General features: G+C 44.5%; 1 protein-coding gene across 5 annotated transcripts in view; it reads right to left on the reverse strand.

Annotated features, from left to right (window-relative positions):
• Window positions 1-10402, reverse strand: part of PGPEP1L (pyroglutamyl-peptidase I like) — a 75406-nt gene extending 65004 nt beyond the window's left edge. For 3 of the 5 annotated variants that reach the window (XM_060401563.1, XM_060401564.1, XM_060401561.1), the window contains exon 1: window positions 3749-3802. Coding sequence is in view for 1 of the 5 variants with exons in the window: in XM_015101866.4 (XP_014957352.2) it covers window positions 3749-3801; window positions 10104-10137 (87 nt within the window). In the remaining 4 variants the exon portion in view is untranslated. Of the gene's footprint in view, window positions 1-3748; window positions 3803-10103 lie in introns of those variants that run through there. The other 2 variants (XM_015101866.4, XM_042235043.2) reach the window with 2 other exon arrangements.
• Window positions 10403-18183: the final 7781 nt, after the last annotated feature.

An 18183-nucleotide genomic window follows, 5' to 3' on the forward strand; every position in this document is an offset into this window, starting at 1 on the left:
ACCAAGACATGGAAACAGTCTGAGTGTCCATCAACAGATGAATAGTAAGAAGATGTGGTAAGCATACACGATGGGCTATTACTCAGCCATAAAGAGAATTAAATAATGCCACTTCCAGAGACATTACTTTGAGAATTGGACTATAAAGAAAGCTGAGTGCCGAAGAAGTGATGCTTTTGAACTGTGGTGTTGGAGAAGACTCTTGAGAGCCCCTTGGACTGCAAGGAGGTCCAACCAGTCCGTCCTAAAGGACATCAGTCCTGGGTGTTCATTGGAAGGATGGATGCTGAAGCAGAAACTCCAATACTTTGGCCACCTGATACGAAGAACTGACTCATTGGAAAAGACTCTGATGCTGGGAAAGATTGAAGGCAGGAGGAGAAGGGGATGACAGAGGATGAGACGGTTGGAAGGCATCACCGACTTGATGGACATGAGTTTGAGTAAGCTCCAGGAGCTGGTGATGGACAGGGAAGCCTGGGGTGCTGCAGTCATGGGATCACAAAGAGTCGGACATGACTGAGTGACTGAACTGAACTGATTTGCAGCAACATGGATGGAACTAGAGATTATCATACGACGTGAAGTCAGACAGAGAAAGACAAATATATGCTATCACTTCTATGTGGAATCTAAGAAATGATACAAATGAACTCATTTATAAAATAGAAACAATTCACAGACACAGAAAAAAAAATTATAGTTACTAAAGGGGAAAGGAGGGAGGATAAATTAGGAGTTTGGGATGAACAAATAAACAAGAGCCTACTATACAGCATAGGAAACTATATTCAATATAATTACAATAGAAAAGAATCTGAAAAGAGTATACACACATACACACACACATATATATAACTGAATATATTGCTGTATACCTGGAACTAAGACAGCATTGTAAATCAACTGTACATATATATATATATATATATATATAAACTTAACAAAGTCTGAATTTGATTTGACATCAGGATGCCTGTCTAGGCATGGGCCTTAGAAGACTCAATCACTCCTCTTGACTTCTATGCCTTCATTGTCCTATATTTTAGTTCAGTCCTTTATTTTTAAGCTTGAAAAAGTAAAAGTGACAGTGTTAGTCAGTCATGTCCAACTCTTTGCGACCCCATGGCCCACCAGATTCCTCTGTCCAGGGGATTTTTCAGGTAAGAATACTGGAGTAGGTAGCCATTACCTTCTTCAGGGGATCTTCCTAACCCGAGGAGGGAAGCCAGGTCTCCTGCACTACAGGTAGATTCTTTAACATCTGAGCCACCAGGGAAGCCCACAGTTAGCTATTCATTATTGTTTTCGTTACAATAATTTCATAAATATTCTATATTTTTTGTGACTGGAATCTTTTACTTAGCATAATTCGAAACTGCCTTTTAAGTCATCTGTTAAACTCTTCACGTCAGCAGTTGTACTTAGAATTTTTTTTAAGCTCTATTACTCCCTTTTTCAATTTGCCTAATGTTCTGATAGTCTTTTTGCTAGTTTTTTGTGATTCTGTCATTATTGTTTCAAACATTCCATATACAATCATGCTATTTTCTGATAATATCTAGAATGATCTAGAACCTGATTCTTCAGGTTCTAAATCTGCTTTTGCTCATTCTTACTCAGGGTAGTTTGTTTCTTTGCATATTTGGTGATCTTTGATTGGAAATAAATGCTGAGCTTATTTTGGGTAGCGGTGGTGGTGGTGGTTTAATTGCTAAATTGTGTCTGACTCTTGCGACCCCATGGACTGTGGACTGCAGCCTGCCAGACTCCTCTGTCCATGGGATTTCCCAGGCAAGAATACTGGAGTGGGTTGCTATTTCCTTCTCCAGGGGATCTTCCTGACCCAGGGATCAAACCCGAGTCTCCTTCATTGAGGGAATATTCTTCATCGACTGAGCCTCTAGGGAACCCCCTAACTTACTTGTTTGTAGAAAATACGAGGTTTTAAAAAATCAAGAGAAATTGCATATACTTTGTTGGGAGTCTGGGTGCTAGAGACCACAGGATGCCCCTGCAAGGGTCCAGCTTACAGAAAGTTTTGGTTTCATTCTAGCCCCTTTGCTAATGACAATACTGATACTGGCATATGCCCTCCCTGCCTTTTTTGTGTTGTTGGTGCTGACCACTCACTCCTGCAGGCTGCAGCCTGGGGTACGTGTGATACACCCGCGTGACGGTACGATGTATATGTACTATAGCTTTCCTTTACTACTGTGTGCCCAGCAAGGCACACAAGTTCCCTTACCTAGTTCATCTGCAAGTGAAGGGCCCTTCAGAACACCTAGTTTGCCATTCTGCCTCCCCTTCCTAGAAACCCCTAGCCTGCTTCTGTTTCTGCCCTTCTGCCTGCTTCTCCAGCTTTATTGGTGAATCTTAAATGTACCAAAAAATCTCTACCCTCATTCCATTTCCTGTGTGGATCTCCAAAGTCAGATTCCATTAGCCCACAACTGAGAAAACTGACTTGTAGAGTAGCTTCCTAGTAATAATGATATTTGTGAGCATTAGTAGTTACTCTGCCATGCTCTGAGGGCTTTACATGTATTAATTCCTATAGTCATTACAACCTCCCCATTTTACAGATAAGAAAATTGAGGCACAGAAAAGTTGAGTGACTTGCTTTGCAACTGTTGGCACAGGGAGGTGAATCCTGGCAGCCTGGCTCTTTGCCATTCTCATGACTGCAAACAGAAGGGCTCAGGACCCATTTGGGATTTAGCAGAAAAAGTCTTGTTTTTCGAGGAATTGGCTGCAAACACCCGGAAACTCATAAAGCCCTGACCTAGCCTTTCTGGCATGTTATGTGCAGCAGTGAGGCTTGGCAGTGAGCCTGGGGTTCTCTGAGTTTTTTTGCTGGTTGAAAAAAGCCCAAGTTCTAACTCAAGAGTGGAGAGTTTCCTTGACTGCATCTGTGCAGACAGGCTAGAAAATCAATGCTACAGTGGCTGACAATGCATGATTCAAGTGGTTTTGCTACATTTTCAGCTTGACTGGAAAACTCTGAGGATAGACTCAAGTCTCCACCTTTGGCTTGATCCAACAGAGGCATGAAATTGATGGTCAAGTGTGAATAAATAGCCGGCTATGCTCTGAGCCTCTAAGTGACACCGTATGGGGATGGGTACAAGTGAAGCAATTGGTTCAGGGAGGAGAGGTCTGCTCTACAGACGAGACCGCCATTCATGTCCTGTCCGAGGATGCACTTTCTTCTGATTACTTTCTTAAAAATTAAGCCATGTTGTTTATACTAATAACCACGTATTAAGCTCTTACCGTGCGCCAAGCGCTATGCTTGATAAAGTTACCTTTATAGACTTACATGCTTCTTTGCTGAGCACACTTCCCTCTTATTCCTGAGAACCACCCTGAGGTCAGCACTAGTATTCCCCCATTTCATGAATGAGGATGCTGAGGCTGGGGGCTGTGACTTTCCTGAGACCCTGCAGCCAAAAGGTATCTTCAGTTCTCAGGGCAGCAGAGCCTGCCTGGGCCACTCCCCACCACTCCCAGGGCATCCTTTTAGCCTGTTTTTTTTTTTTACTGCTGAGCTCAATGGGCCCCCTGGGGGCAGGTGAGTCACACCCAAGGACTGAAGCCTAGCCCCTGTCCCAGGGCACCCAGCGTGTGTGCTCTCCCCTCCCTTGTGGATCTGGTCACCAAGGGGACTCTAAGCTGGGTTTTCTCGGAACCACAGAAGGAACCAGCTGGGCTCTGATTCCTGGGTCTGGGCTCGTAGGGAGTTTACCTTCACCGCTTCCCAGCTGGAATTCACCAAGTGCTGCCGGAAGGGCCCGAAACCTGGAACCAAGGACAGGCTGGTTTGCTCAGGCCAGGCTTGGGCCGAGGTGTCTGCTTCTGTGTTGCTCCCCCCACCTCCTTGGGGACCTCTTATGGCTCCTGGGGCCATCAAGGACCAGTGGAGGCTCCATGCACCCCTTTCCTGTGGAGGCTTGCAACCTTACCAATCTGGGAGTGTTTCCCCAAGTCCTCTTATGTGAGGCGTTGTGGGGGAGCCCAGAAGGAATGTGGAGCTGATCCACCACTAAGGAGGGCTCCAGAGGTGTGTGCACGTATGTCCAGTTAAAATGCATGCTGTGTAGAGCCCAGAAACACACCCATGTGAGGATGCCCAGTTGTTTGTGATCAAAGATACAAGAACAACTCAGTGGAGATGGAATAGCCTTTCAACAGACAGGGCTGGAAACATCGGACACCCATCAAAAAAAATGGATCCCTCAGCCTGCACTGTATACAAAAATTAATTCCACATGCATCATGGACTCAAACGTAATAAGCAAAATAATAAAACTTTTGGGGGCTTAGTGGTGAAAATCTTGGGACCGAGTGTTAGGCAAAGAGTTCTTAGACTTGATACCAAGTGCATGATCCACAAAAGTAAAAAATGAGCAAGTGGACCTCATCCAAATGAAATCTTTTGCTCTGCAAAAGATCCTGCTGAGAGGATGAAAAGACTCCCTGCAGACAGCTGCGAATCACACGTCTGACAAAGGCATTGTATGCAGAATGTATAAAGAACTCTTTAAACTCAACTTTCAAAGACAGTCCAGTTAGAAAAAGGGGAAAGACATGAAGACACATTTCCCTGAAGAGGATATACAGGTGGCAGATAAGCACATAAAAACTGTTTAACGTCGTCAGCCATCAGAGAAATGCAAATGAAAGTCACAATGAGGTGTCACTGCCTCTCTCTCAGAGAGGCTAAGATAGAAACACTGCAATACCAAAAGCCGGCGAGGACGAAGAGGAACCAGGTCACACAAACATTGTTGGTGGGAAGGTAAAATGGTATGGCCACTGGGAAATAGTCTGACAGGTTCTTTTAAAACTGAAAGTGGACTTCCAAGGACTTTCTCTGCTCCATATTGACCCCAGAGAAATAAAAACTTACTTTTACACAGAAACTTGTACACAGATGGTCACTGCAGCTTTATTTGTAATAGCCCATAGCTAGAAATCACCCCAATGTCTTTCAATGAGTGAATGGTTAAATAAGCTGGTTCATCCAGATCATAGAATACTGCTGAGCAGTGAAAATACAAAAGTGGAAGCAACCCAGGTGTCCATCGGCTGATGATGGATAAACAAAACTGGTATTAGCCATACGATGGCACATCATCTGTCAATAAAAATAAATGAAGTGCTATGGCCACACGACAGCACGGATGAGCCTTGAAAACATTAGGCTCAGTGAGCGAGGCCAGTTATGAAAGCATACCATTCCATTTACGTGAGATGTCCGCATCGGCCACCTGTAAAGACTGAGCTTGAGAGAGAGAAAGAAAGAGAAAGAGAGAGAGAGAGAGAGAGAGAGAGAGAGAGAGAGAGAGAGAGAGAGAGAGAGAGAGAGAGGGAGAGAGAGAGAGAGAGAGAGAGAGAGAGTGTAGTGGGGGAGCAGGGATGAGGATCAGGGGGTTGAGTATCTTTTCAGAATAATGAAAATGTTCTAAAATTGATTGTGGTGATAAGGGCATAACTGTGACTACACTAAAAGCCACTGAACTGTATGCTTTAAATGAGCAAATTGTATAGCATGTGAATTACATCTCAATAAAGCTACCAAAACTGCTTTAAAAATGAAGGAATTATTGGTATACACAACTTGGATGAACCTCAAGGGAATTATGCTAAATGAAAAAAAAAGTCAATCTCAAAATGATACTTATTGTATGATTCTACCTATATAATATTTGTAAATCATAATTTACATCTATAAAATTAATTATAGAGATGGAGAAGGCAATGGCACCCCACTCCGGTACTCTTGCCCAGAAAATCCCATGGACGGAGGAGCCTGGTAGGCTGCAGTCCATGGGGTCGCCAAGAGTCGGACAGGACTGAGCGACTTCACTTTCACTTTTCACTTTCATACATTGGAGAAGGAAATGGCAGCCTACTCCACTGTTCTTGCTTGGAGAATCCCAGGGATGGGGGAGCCTGGTGGGCTGCCATCTATGGGGTCGCACAGAGTCGGACACGACTGAAGTGACTTAGCAGCAGCAGCAGATGAAGAACAGAATAGTGGTTACCAGGAGTTAGAGACGGGAAACGGTGAGTGTGGTTCTAAAGGTATAATTGAAGGAAACCTTGTGATTTTGGTTCTGTTATTTAGCTTGATGCTGTGGTTACACGAACCTAAGCATGGGACACACATGTACACAGAGTTATACCAAGGTCAGTATCTTAGCTTTGATACTGAAGATGTTAACATTGGGGGTCTGGCTCTAGGGGACCATTCTATACATTTCTTTGCAAATTCCTATGAATCTATAATTATTTCAAAATTTAAAAAGAAGTATGATTTGGTCCAGAGTTTCTCAAATGCTAATATGCATGTATGTCTTATTAAAATACAGAATCCGATTGGGCAGGTCTGGGGTGATGCTGGAGATTCTGAGTTCCTAACAAGCTCCCCAGTGCTACTAAGGCTACTGGCCGTCGCCACACTTGGACTAGCAAGGCTTTGAACAACTAGGATCAGAATACTTCACAGGGGGAGAGAGCAGCCGGAGTAGGGGTGGTTGGGGAAGTCTCCAGGAGGAAGTGGGGGTGAGCAAGGACTTAACCGGGGTAGAGGCAGAGGAGTTACAGGGAGTGAGCCTGGCTGGGGAGGCCTTTACACGGGGAAGGAGCGAGAGCTGGATGAGGCTTGCGGGCAGAAGGGCTTGTTCCTTGAACTGGGAACACTTATCTACACCGGGTATGATCACGTCATTTAACTGCAACTTATTATGATCTCTAATAAAAGGAAATTAGGTAGAATTTTGCTTTGGAGAGGACAGCAAGCCCCCTCTGGGACTGGCTTAGGAAAGGTTTTCTGCTGGCCTGGGGAAAGAGAGACTCCCTCACCCTCTCACTATGATGGCTGCTCATTTTTAAGGCATCCACACTGTCCAGTGGCCCCATCAAAGCTCAGGCCACGGCCCGACGACAGCCAGGAGCTGCTGGAGACCTCAGTGTTTGGGTCCAGGCTTCTGCTGTTGCATCTCACCTCAGCCCCACCACTTGGCAGTGTGGTGATCTCGAGCAAGTTACTCAGCGTCAGTGCCTTGGCTTTCTCACCTGTAAAATGGGCATTGATCATACTAATCTAACAGAGTGGTTTGCAGATTGAATAAATCAATAAAGAGGAGCATCTGCAATACTGCCTGGAGTACAGGAAGCCGTGCCAAGTGCTCACCTTCATGGTGGTTCAGGTACGTACCTCCTGGGACCGATTAAACGATGCTGAATATGGCATGTATTAGTTCCAGAATCTAGTAGGTGCTCAGCAAATGCTAAATCCTTTTTCACCGTCTCCCCCAGTAGCATGGGATGGGCTCCAACTAGATCCTTGGTCCGCCCTATTCCCTCTGATCATTTGATGCCACCATTTCTCAGCCCCAACCCCCTACTTGGGCACTGAGCCTGTCGGTCAGGGGTCCTGCCCTTTCTTTTCCATGTTGAGATTTCACCTGTACTTCAGGCCCTATTTCGCTCTCCAGAAATTGAGAGGCAAGTACAGGTATTCATGTATGTGTGTGTGTGTATATATATATATGTATGGGGGGATTTATCACAAGGTATTGGCTCACGTGATTATGAAGACTGAGAATTCCCCAGATCTGTCTGCCATCTGCAAGCTGCAGACCCAGGAAAGCCGGTGGACCAAATTTCAGTCTGGTGTAGAAGGCCCAAGAACCAGGAGCACCCGCTCGAGGGCAGGAGAAGACTGATGCATCAGTCCCTGCCTTCAGGCGGAGGGGATTCAACCTTCCTGGGCTTTTTATTCTATGCAGGCCCTTAAGAGATTAGATGATGCCCACCCACCCTGGGGAGGGCACTGCTTTCCTAAGCCCACTGATTTAAACGCTAAGCTCCTCCAGAAATACCCTCATAGACACATCCAGAAAGAATGTTTAACCAGGGGTCTGGGTACTCCGTGGCCCAGTCAGGTTGACCCAGGAAATTAACCATCACACGCCCCCTACGATGGTGCCAGGAGGAGGGCAGGCCCCCGGGGCCTCTCCCCTCATCTCTCCTGCAGTGCGGCCCATGTTCAGAGCTCAGGGGTTCCTGCCCGGCCCTGTAGGGAAAGTCAGCAGCTGCCAGATGGGTCAGTGACTGGGGATGGACTCACTGCAGGGTGGGGGGCGGTGGGCTGCAGGTGGAAGTAACATTCTCTAGCTCAGCTTTACCAGGTGAGGCTTTGAGTTCTAGCAATCTGATTCCTGGGATGCATTTCTCAAATCATGATTCCGAGATGGGGAGGAGCTATGATTAACTACCAACCTCTGGAACCCCACCCCTATCCCCACCCCTGCAAAAGCCAGTTCTGGAGAAGACTGTGCCTCTGAAGTTGGGGGACCTCTGGGTATAGAGCAATCACAACTTCACTCACAAAGGGTAAAACTTTCTCAGGAAAGAGGAAAGTTTGGGACAGGATGTCCCAGGAAATCTAGCTATGTTTTCTGACTTTGACTGAATCCTATAGTATAAATTAGACTGAAGTTGCCAAGCAAAAAAAAAAACAAAACAGGAAAACATTGAGATTAAGGAAAAACCACTGGGAAACCAAGTACCTTCTGGGATGACTGTAGGAATACTAAAAATGCAGGGACATTTTTAGTCCCTGCCACATCACATGCTGCTTTAGAATCACATCAGATCAGTGTATTCAGATCATCTCTTATCTGTTTTCAATTAAGCAAAACAACTCAGCAAATGAAGGTCTGAAGCTTTTGCTTTGCATGGTCAAGCCTTACACTTTACACTTGGCAAGCCCTTGGGTCGAACTTGTGAGAAGTGGCAAGAGAAATCTCATGGAATCAAGAGCAGCCCTTTGGAGGGAGGCAGGCTTTCTGTCTCCCAATGGCACTGTATGGTGCCGGTCCGAAGGCCTTGGGCTTGAGGCAGTTTGTCAGAGCTCTCTCACCATTTGTCTACGTGCCAATGTCTTGGCGAGATTTACATGTGAAGCAAATCCAATTAAATGAAAAGACCGCCCCTGGCAGCTCAGAGCATGTGTGATAAAGGAAGGCCACGTTCTGGAAGCCAGCGGGCATTCCCAAATCACCACCGGTAATCAGGTACCGGTAAACAATCTAGAGTTGGCCAGCAAAGCTCAGGCGGACAGGACGGAGGCAGGGGTTGTTGATGTGAGTCTAAGGCCTGCCCTGGTGTTCCAGCATTCAGATTTCATTTGTGACAAGTATCACATTTACCAGGTTATAATGTCCTTAGGAATTCAAGGGTAATTTGAACCAATCTCTAATACCCAAAATAACACAAATAAGAACAAAGGAGATAAAAGGTTTTCGAAAGAACTTTCTTTTTCTCCTAAGGTTAACAGGAGTTTGATTATAGCCTGAAAATATTAAGATAGGTAACGCTCAATTTCCTCCACACACAGGAACCCTCGTCTCTTGTCTCCTTCATCCACATAATTCAGAAAACTTCAAATGTGCCAAATGTGCCTGACTAAAAATAAAGAGCTGTGTGAAGAAAACAAGCCCTCCAGGCAGCAGCTGTGACAATGCCTGGGGGTGTCTGGGGTGGATTTCGAATGCGCTGGTGAAAGGTAGGAGTGGGTGGCTACCATTCCTTCTGGGGTTCAAAGTCTAACTGGTGGCTCTCAGTGGGTGCTGAGAGTTCCCCGAGTGGCTAAAGTCTCCAGTTTGCGGGGGAGCTATGTGCCCCTCTCGGGGTGGTCACGGCCCCCTTCTTTCTGGGTTCCCTGCTCCCCTTCCTTTTGCCTATTAGCAGCTGCACCCTAGTAGATGGCACAGGGGCCCCAGCCTCCGCTTCCCCACCCCCGTGGGCTGAAGGACAAAGGTCTAAGCCACATGTGGGCACCACTGTGAGTGCCACTCAAGGGTTATTTGAAGTGAATGACACTACAGAGGCAGAAAAGCCTCTCCGTCCCCTGGTGGTGTTTTTAACAGGGCACAGCAGGAAGTTATCCGGAATTATTGGCACCACCAGTTGCCACTCGTACCCCGGGCCCCCCACGAGGGAACTGTTTATGATTAGGATCAGGCAAGTGCGCATTCCACGGTCAGGCTAAAGGCAGCAGCAAGTGGAAAGCAGGAAAGTCGCCTTACCGGTCACCACCACGCAGCTGGACCGGGAATCCATGGAACCGCAGAGGGGAGCGCGCTTGTGCGCCTGCGCAGGTCGCAGGCCGGCCCCCGCTGGCGTTGGCCTCTGGCTTGAATGGATGGGGACCGACCACCCTGCAGCATTTGGGGGGCCCTGAAAGGCTGAAGGCTCTAGGGGTGGGAGGAGGGTGTAAACAATGCCTCTTGAAAGCAGACACAGCCGGCTCTGGGCGCGGGGCCTGCAGCAACAGGAAGGCAGAGAGTCAGAGCGGCCACCACGGTCTTTCCAGCCACCTGGTTCTGGGTCACTTTATTGGTTGCTATGTTCAGATGCGAGTCTGGCGACCAGCTGTCCCAGTTTGCCTGGGACTGGGATTGGGCGGGAGCTAAAAGCTGCTGCCACCTGTTAGCTCCAGAAAGTCATGGTGTTGGGGACACTTACAAGGTGTTTGTTTAGACCGTGGCTTGATTAAATGTGGTAACTCTTGAAACCGATTCTCCAGAATATGTGAGGAAAAAAAAAAGAAAAACAAGCCAAAACCACAGATGAAGCTTATGGTTAAAAGTGATGGTTGAAAGCACCTGCCGTCTATAAGCTGTGGGTCCTTAGGCCAGTTAATCTCTCCCCACCCTTTTCTCCTTTCTGCGAAAAGGGTACGGTCACAGCACTGTTTCCTGGGTAGAGAGCGCCAGGCACTGTCGCCAGCCCTCCCACAGCCCTGGGGGCAGAGGCTCACATAGCCGGAAAGTCTGCACCAGCTTCCCTGGCTGGGGTCTCACCACCCCCAATTCCGTCTGCGATCAGCGCCCCGTAGTGCACTTGACTAGCTACATGCCCGGCAAAATGTGTGGGCTTGCCTCCTGGTTCTAGAGACAGTCCCCACTCCTCCTAAATTGGGTCCGAGTAACCTCAGCGGTTGGAGAAGGCAATGGCACCCCACTCCAGTACTCTTGCCTGGAAAATCCCATGGACGGAGGAGCCTGGTAGGCTGCAGTCCATGGGGTCGCTGAGAGTTGGACACGACTCAGTGACTTCACTTTCACTTTTCACTTTCATGCATGGAGAAGGAAATGGCAACCCACTCCAGTGTTCTTGCCTGGAGAATCCAAGGGATGGCGGAGCCTGGTGGGCTGCCATCTATGGGATCGCAGAGTCAGACACGACTGAAGCGACTTAGCAGCAGCAGCAGCAACCTCAGCGGTTAAAGCGTCTGCCTGGAATGCGGGAGACCCGTGTTCGATCTCTGGGTCGGGAAGATTCTCCTGGAGAAGGAAAAAGCAACCCACTCCAGTACTCTTGCCTGCAGAATCCCATGGACAGAGGAGCCTGGTAGGCTACAATCCTTGGGGTTGCAAAGAGTCGGACTTCATTCATTCATTCAACCAAAAGAGCTAACACCTGGGGCTAGTTTCTCTATTGAAGAAGCCATGTCATGAAACATGAAACTTGACCTTTCAGAATAAACTACTTTAAAAAAAAACTTTTTTAAAATTAAAAATACTTATTATTTTTTTTAACAAAAGCTTTCTAACAAGAGGTACAAAACCCATAATTCTAGGACTTAGTGGTTAAGACTCTGCCCTTCCAACCTGTGTAGGGGGCACAGGTTCAATCCTGGTTGGGGAATAAGATTTTACATGCTGTGTAGTATAGCCAAAAAAAAAAAAAAAGAACAAAGAAATCATAATTATTTTTCCACATCTGAGTGAGGCCATCATAGGCTCCATCCAGGGGAAACCAGTAAAACACCATGTCCCCCAGCATCACACTGCTTCCCCAAGTTCAGAATACTCCCTAATAGAGGGTGTGACTTTGAGGTTTCATCTTAATTGGCCCCCTGATTAAAAAAAAAAAGTACACCTCCACCCCTACTTAATTGGGATCACTCCAACAAACTAGACTCCACCTGCTGCCTTCCTGGGTCACTGAACCGATGGGCGCTCCTTTTAATTGGCCCCTGGTGTGGGCTGCAGGCTTATTTACAGCAGACAACAGGTGGGAAGTGGCATTTGCCCCCAGTGGCCTTTCCCTGCCTGCTCTGGGAATCTGGGGCGACCTTGTTTTGCAGGAAATACAGAGGGCTTTGCATGTCACCTTATTCTGAGATTAACACAGACAATACAAAAATCCAAGTTTAAAGTAATAACCAATTTCTCACTTTCTCACTGTTGGTGTTTTCTCTACCTCCCCGCCTCCCACCCCCACCTCTGATAAACGGATCCCCTGGTTCATGTCACTCAGCTAGTCCTTCTATCAGAAGGGTTTGTCCATCACTTATAAATGAAGAGACTAAATCACTGGAAATGCCCACATTTGTAAAGTTCATTACTGCTAAGGTCAAACTCTGATATCAACACAACTAACGAGGTCTGGGTATCTAACTTGTGTTTACTAATGTCAACTCATCCTGCCTTGAAATAGACTCCTCCGCTGTTAAGACTGCCCATTTTTAACAATGCTACTCTTCTCTACTTTTCTGATAATGAGGCTGCAATTTTTATTTTCCAGGATTTGACATGAGCCATTCCTATTTTAACTGCAACTGAAATGTGTCCTGGAATTTTCACTTTCCCATAATTCACTTATTTTCTTATATCCTAACATTTTCTCTAATTTTATAATCAATAAACAAGAAAATGAGAGAAATACATTTTGACTTAGCCACAGTGACATGTCTGATTGTATTCACCCCCCTTCGGGAGAAAAACACACACGCATTCTTACTCTTAAAAATGAGAACAATTCAGAGAAGTATGGATTTAAGGTCTGACATCTGCACTTTTTTCACCATAAAACAAATGGTCCCCAACAGTCACCAATGTCAAACACAATCTTTCGACCGATGTAATATAGTAAGCCTGAGAATGAATAAGGCAACTAAAGTGAGCTGTCTTGTTTAACAAAAAGCACAGTGATCTTCCTTACAAGTTAGACACCCGAGAGGAAAATCCTTGTAATCATATTTGACTCTGGAATTAACAGAATAAGGTGTGACCCTCTCTCAGTGAACCAGAAAGCAAGCAGCAATACGCAGGTGTTCTCACCAGGGAGGACACACAGGTTTGCCAAGATGACACTATCCCAAGACCTAAAATATTTCTCCTTTTGAACCAAACGTACAATGCTCCGAGGTTTGTTTTAATTTTCTTATTGGCAAGTTGTGACTTCCTGCTTAAGCAAGAAGGATTTAAAAGGTTTGTTTATTGTCTCTGACACAGACAACTCTTGCAACACATTTTGTACACTTGACATAAATGAGTTACAATCAAACTGGTCAAATTCCTCTTAGGAGGCGGAGAAAATAAATCAGCAAGAAGCACTGGTGGTTAAGATCATAATGAGGACAATTTAATAATAAATAATAATAACTCTCCTCTGTCAAACGTCACTGCTTCCAAATCAGCTACTTCCTCTACCATAATACATTAGAAAGAAAGTGAAAAGTGAAAGTGAAGTCGCTCATTCATGTCCAACTCTTTGTGACCCCATGGACTGTAGCCTACCAGGCTCCTCCGTCCGTGGGATTCTCCAGGCAAGAGTACTGGAGTGGGTTGCCGTTTCCTTCTCCAGGAGATCTTCCCAACCCAGGGATCGAACCAGGGTTTCCTGCATTGCAGGCAGACGCTTTACCAGAACTGATAGCCAAACTGCCTCTTGTCAAAGCAGTTTGAAAAATGTCACTCTTTTAAGGTAGCCTTTGGGACTCAACCTTCCCTATCACTTTGCTTTTTCATCTTAATAATCCAGCAGGGGTGGACACACAGTTTCTATAGAGCTAGATGGTAAATATTTTAAGCTTGTGGACCACACGGTATCTCCAGCAGCCACAGATAATATGCAAATGGTGGGTGTGGTAGTATACCAATGATTATCAATGGACGCTGAAATTTTAATGTCTGTGTGTCACAAACTGTTATTCTCCTTTTACTTTTTTTCAACTATTTACAGATGTAAAAATTATTCTAGCCCACAAGCTGCACAAAAATAGGCAGTGGGCCGGGTAGGGGCTGTGTCTTGTAGTTTGCCCAACGCTCCCCTAGAATACAGTTTTTCTCCTATACAGAGCACGCCACAGCTGGGGGTAGAGTGACCTTGTGGTATGCATGAACACATTTTCAGTTAAGTGAGCAGGTTTTAATTAAAATCAAAACAGGGATTAAGTAATTCAGAATGTTCCATCAAAAGCCCACTGCTTTCTCTTTTTTCGTTAGGTTCACCAGGTGTTAAATTAGAGGAGCATTCTGAGTGAATATGGTAGACAGCTTTGTTTTCAAAAATGGTACCATTCATGATTTTTAACTGCTGTGGAATCAGCTCTCTGAAGCAGTTATGAACTGATATTTTTTCTCATTCATCTGTGTGTAACTGCTGGTTGTGCCGGGCAAAATTTGGCTCCACCACCCATGTAAGAAAGAATCCTGAAGCTGTGCTTCATTTTGGGGGGAGTTCAGATGCCATGTGTGTATGTTTTTAACCTTCCTACTAAAGCCTCACTCTCAAATGCTTATGACATTTACTTACTTAAATACAAAAAATTTGAGACTTTTATAACATTCTGAAACAAACATTTAAAACTGTTTTGAAACAGTTAGGAAACTGGTATGTTAGAGACCATATAACAGTGCTGGGATTATCTTATCGTTCCATGGGAAACTGGTTTGAAAGATAATAGTTTTTGTAACTTCACCTATGAAATTTGAATTAATAGCTTAAAAACTAGTGCTTTAAAATTTCTGACAGTCTGCTGTGATAGACTGTAAATCTATTTTACTGAAAATCTCTTTCTTTTCTTCAATTACATTTACTAATTGGTTATTGCTCATATATGAGAAAAATTGTTAGCTTGGGTAAATGCCAGTCTCAAATCCAGCCAGATTTATGAGATCCAATAGTTTCTAAAATCAAGTATCACAGAATTCCTAGGTAGATAATCAGGTAGTCTGTAAGTAAGTTGTTGATTTCTAAACCATCCTCAAACAGTTTTCTTATATTTTATAGGAGAAAGGTCTGTGGATAGTTTTCCTTGGTCTAGTATTTTTCCTTCGATTTTTGCTAAGTCTTGATTTTTTTCTTTCTTTCTTTTTTTTTTTTTTTTTTTAAAGGACTACATTCTATTGACTGAAAAGTAACAACTGGGGCTACAGCAGTTGGTTTCTTATTAAAATCCAATACCTCGCTAGCCCTATCGTTTAAATACTGGATTTTTCTTTCAAATTGCACAAATACCTTGGGGATGGCTAGAACAGTTGTGTGCTTAATGCTGAGGAAATTCCTGTGTAGATGGCTGAGGCCATTTGAAGGACGAAGCAGCGTGCTTAACAACCTCCTGGAATGAAGGGAAGACCATACTGAAAGCATGCTGCAGGCCCCTATTTTCCAATTTACATATATAAACAATAGTTTTCATTTTTCTTTGTTAGAGTCAAGGGCAATTTTGGTGTCAAAAGTGAGTGCCATGTGGCTAAGTAGGTTTGAGGACACGACTGAAGTGACTTGGCAGCAGCAGAAATCAACAACTTATTTACAGGCTATCTGATTGTCTGTCTAGGAATTCTGTGATAACTGATTTTAAAAACTACTGGATTTCATAAAACTGGCTGGATATGAGCCTGGCATTTACCCAAGCTAACAATTTTCTTATATATGAGCAATACCAATTAGTAAATGTAATTGAAGAAAAGAAAGAGCCATTAAAAATAGCCAACAAATATCAGAAATATATAGGAATAAACCTATCAAGAAATATAGGAGATCCATTTATAAGAACTGTAGAACTTGGTACCAAAAAAAAAGTAAGAGTAAAGTAAAAGACCTGACTAAGCCAATGCTATGTGCTATGTTCTTTGATGAAAAGACTCAAAACTTTGAAGCTGTTAATATTCTGCAAGTCAGTGTTCAAAACTAGGCACAATCTCCATCAAACCTCAATCTCCTTAATTAGTTGGTTCTAATATTTGATCAGGGAAAGTTTGTCCTCTCGCATATTTAAATATACGATAAAGCTGTGGTAATTCAAACAGTGTGCTATTGTAGAAATAGTAAAAAGGGTAATAAAGCAAGAGTCATAATGTATATAGGGATTTAGTAAATGGTTAAGGAAGTAATTAAAATTAGTGGAGGAAAGAATGGACCATTTGATGTCGTCGGAACAATTGGCTATAGTGAGATGTATTCCTTATGCTACATACATACATAAATTCTCGTTGGATTTAAAATTCAAATCTAAAGACCCCAAATAGCACAAACACTGAAAGCAAATGTAGAAGGGTTTATTTCTAATTTGGGGGTGGTCTCAGCCTACCTAAGCAAGACAGAACACTCAGAATCTATAAAGGAAAAGAAGCAGTTGACTAAGCTCTAACTTTGGGATGGAAGCTGAAGAAGCAGCTGCGAAGCAGGGAACTTTTCAGTTTACAGCTCTTTCTTTTTAAAAAAGTAACAGGAATTCAGTAAGTAACCGTGTAAGTAATTTAAAAAACAACACGAAAACTTTAAAAAAAGGTATCAAGGCCTTTGAACATGTTTTGTTCAAACAAACAGACACTGTATGTTTTGCAGCAGGGATTAATAAATCTTTAGCCCTATGTGTCAACAGCTTAAGTAGCATCCTTGATTTATCAGCGGCTCCACCAGGCACACGGGCTGAAAAAGAGATTTCTTTCCACCTCAGGGACTTTGTACTTGCTGGAGCCTTGGCCATTTTCCCTTCCCACATTGCCCATTTTCTTCATGATTTTTCCCTCCTCCCATCCCCTTTCTCTATTTTTTTCCCCTTAGCTCTTATTTAATATACTATTCTGTTCTCTTTATCTTCCTGTCCACTCTTGCCCATAAACTAGCCTCCGTGAGGGCAAGGTTTTGTCCATTTTTTTCATGGCTGACTCCCTTGAATCTAGAACAGTATAGGCCCTAAGTCTTTTCAGTTGTGTCCGCCTCTTTGTGACCCTGTGGACTGTAGCCACCAGACTCCTCTGTCCATGGGGATTCTCCAGACAAGAATACTGGAGTGGGTTGCCATGCCCTCTTCCAGGTGATCTTCCCAAGCCAGAGATCAAACCCAGTCTCCCACATTGCAGGCAAATTCTTTATCATCTGAGCCACCAGGGAAGCCCAAGAATACTGGAGTGGGTAGCCTATTCCTTCTCCAGGGAATCTTCCCAATCCCAGGATCAACCCCGTGTCTTTTACATCTCCCGTGATGGCAGGAAGGTTCTTTATCACTAGTGCCACATGGGAAGCCTCATAACGCCCATGGTAGGAACCTAACAAACGTGCATTGAATGAAAACAAGGAGGTATTTGGAGATGTGTCTGCAATGCTAACACTCAAGAAGCTCTGTGTTTTCATCATTGTAGAAAATGAAATCTCACAGTTGCAAGAGATGAGTCAGGGTGGCTCTAAGGGAAGCCTCCAGCTCTGGACACATCAGATACTGCAGTGATATGCAACAGAGGTGAAACTGGGGCCATTTTTCATCTTCTGCTTGGGGATCCCTTGGTCTTCCTCAGGTGGGTTGCTTCAAAGGTAGGGTTGCATTGTGGGGAGTAGCTAAGAGGCTCCCTGAGCCAGTGTTTGCTGGGGTGCAGGGAGAAAGCAGGGAAATGAACTCTAGACCCATCCTGGGGGCAGAGGACCAGAAAGGCTGAGGATGGAGCTGGAGGGAGCCAGGCCAAGGGCAAACTCCAGAGCTGCCAGCCAAAGGGGGGAGGTGCCAGCTGACTGGCCACAGGCCTTTGGGTTCCAAGGCCATTGGGGTTTTAAAATCACCCTGACAAAAAACACCCTGAAACAGGCCAAGAAGAAATAGTAGAGAAGCAATTGCTTCTCATTGAATTTTGCTCTCTTAAGTGAGTACTTGAATATTTAATAAATAAAAGTATTAGTTATCAGAAAAAGCACTTTACAGCTGTTAGGAAAGAAACAGAAAAATGGGCAGGAAAAATTACCTGAGGCCCTGGCTTTGAGCGTCATTCATTGTCTTTGTCCTTTCAACTGAATACCTTTTCAAAAAGGTATAAAACCAGGGATTCTTGTCCACAGAAACAGAAATAGTAGAAGCAAGGGGGAAGGGGCCCAGAGAGT

This window comes from Ovis aries, chromosome 18 (genome assembly GCF_016772045.2).
Source record: "Ovis aries strain OAR_USU_Benz2616 breed Rambouillet chromosome 18, ARS-UI_Ramb_v3.0, whole genome shotgun sequence".
In the NCBI taxonomy this organism is placed as follows: domain Eukaryota; kingdom Metazoa; phylum Chordata; class Mammalia; order Artiodactyla; family Bovidae; genus Ovis; species Ovis aries.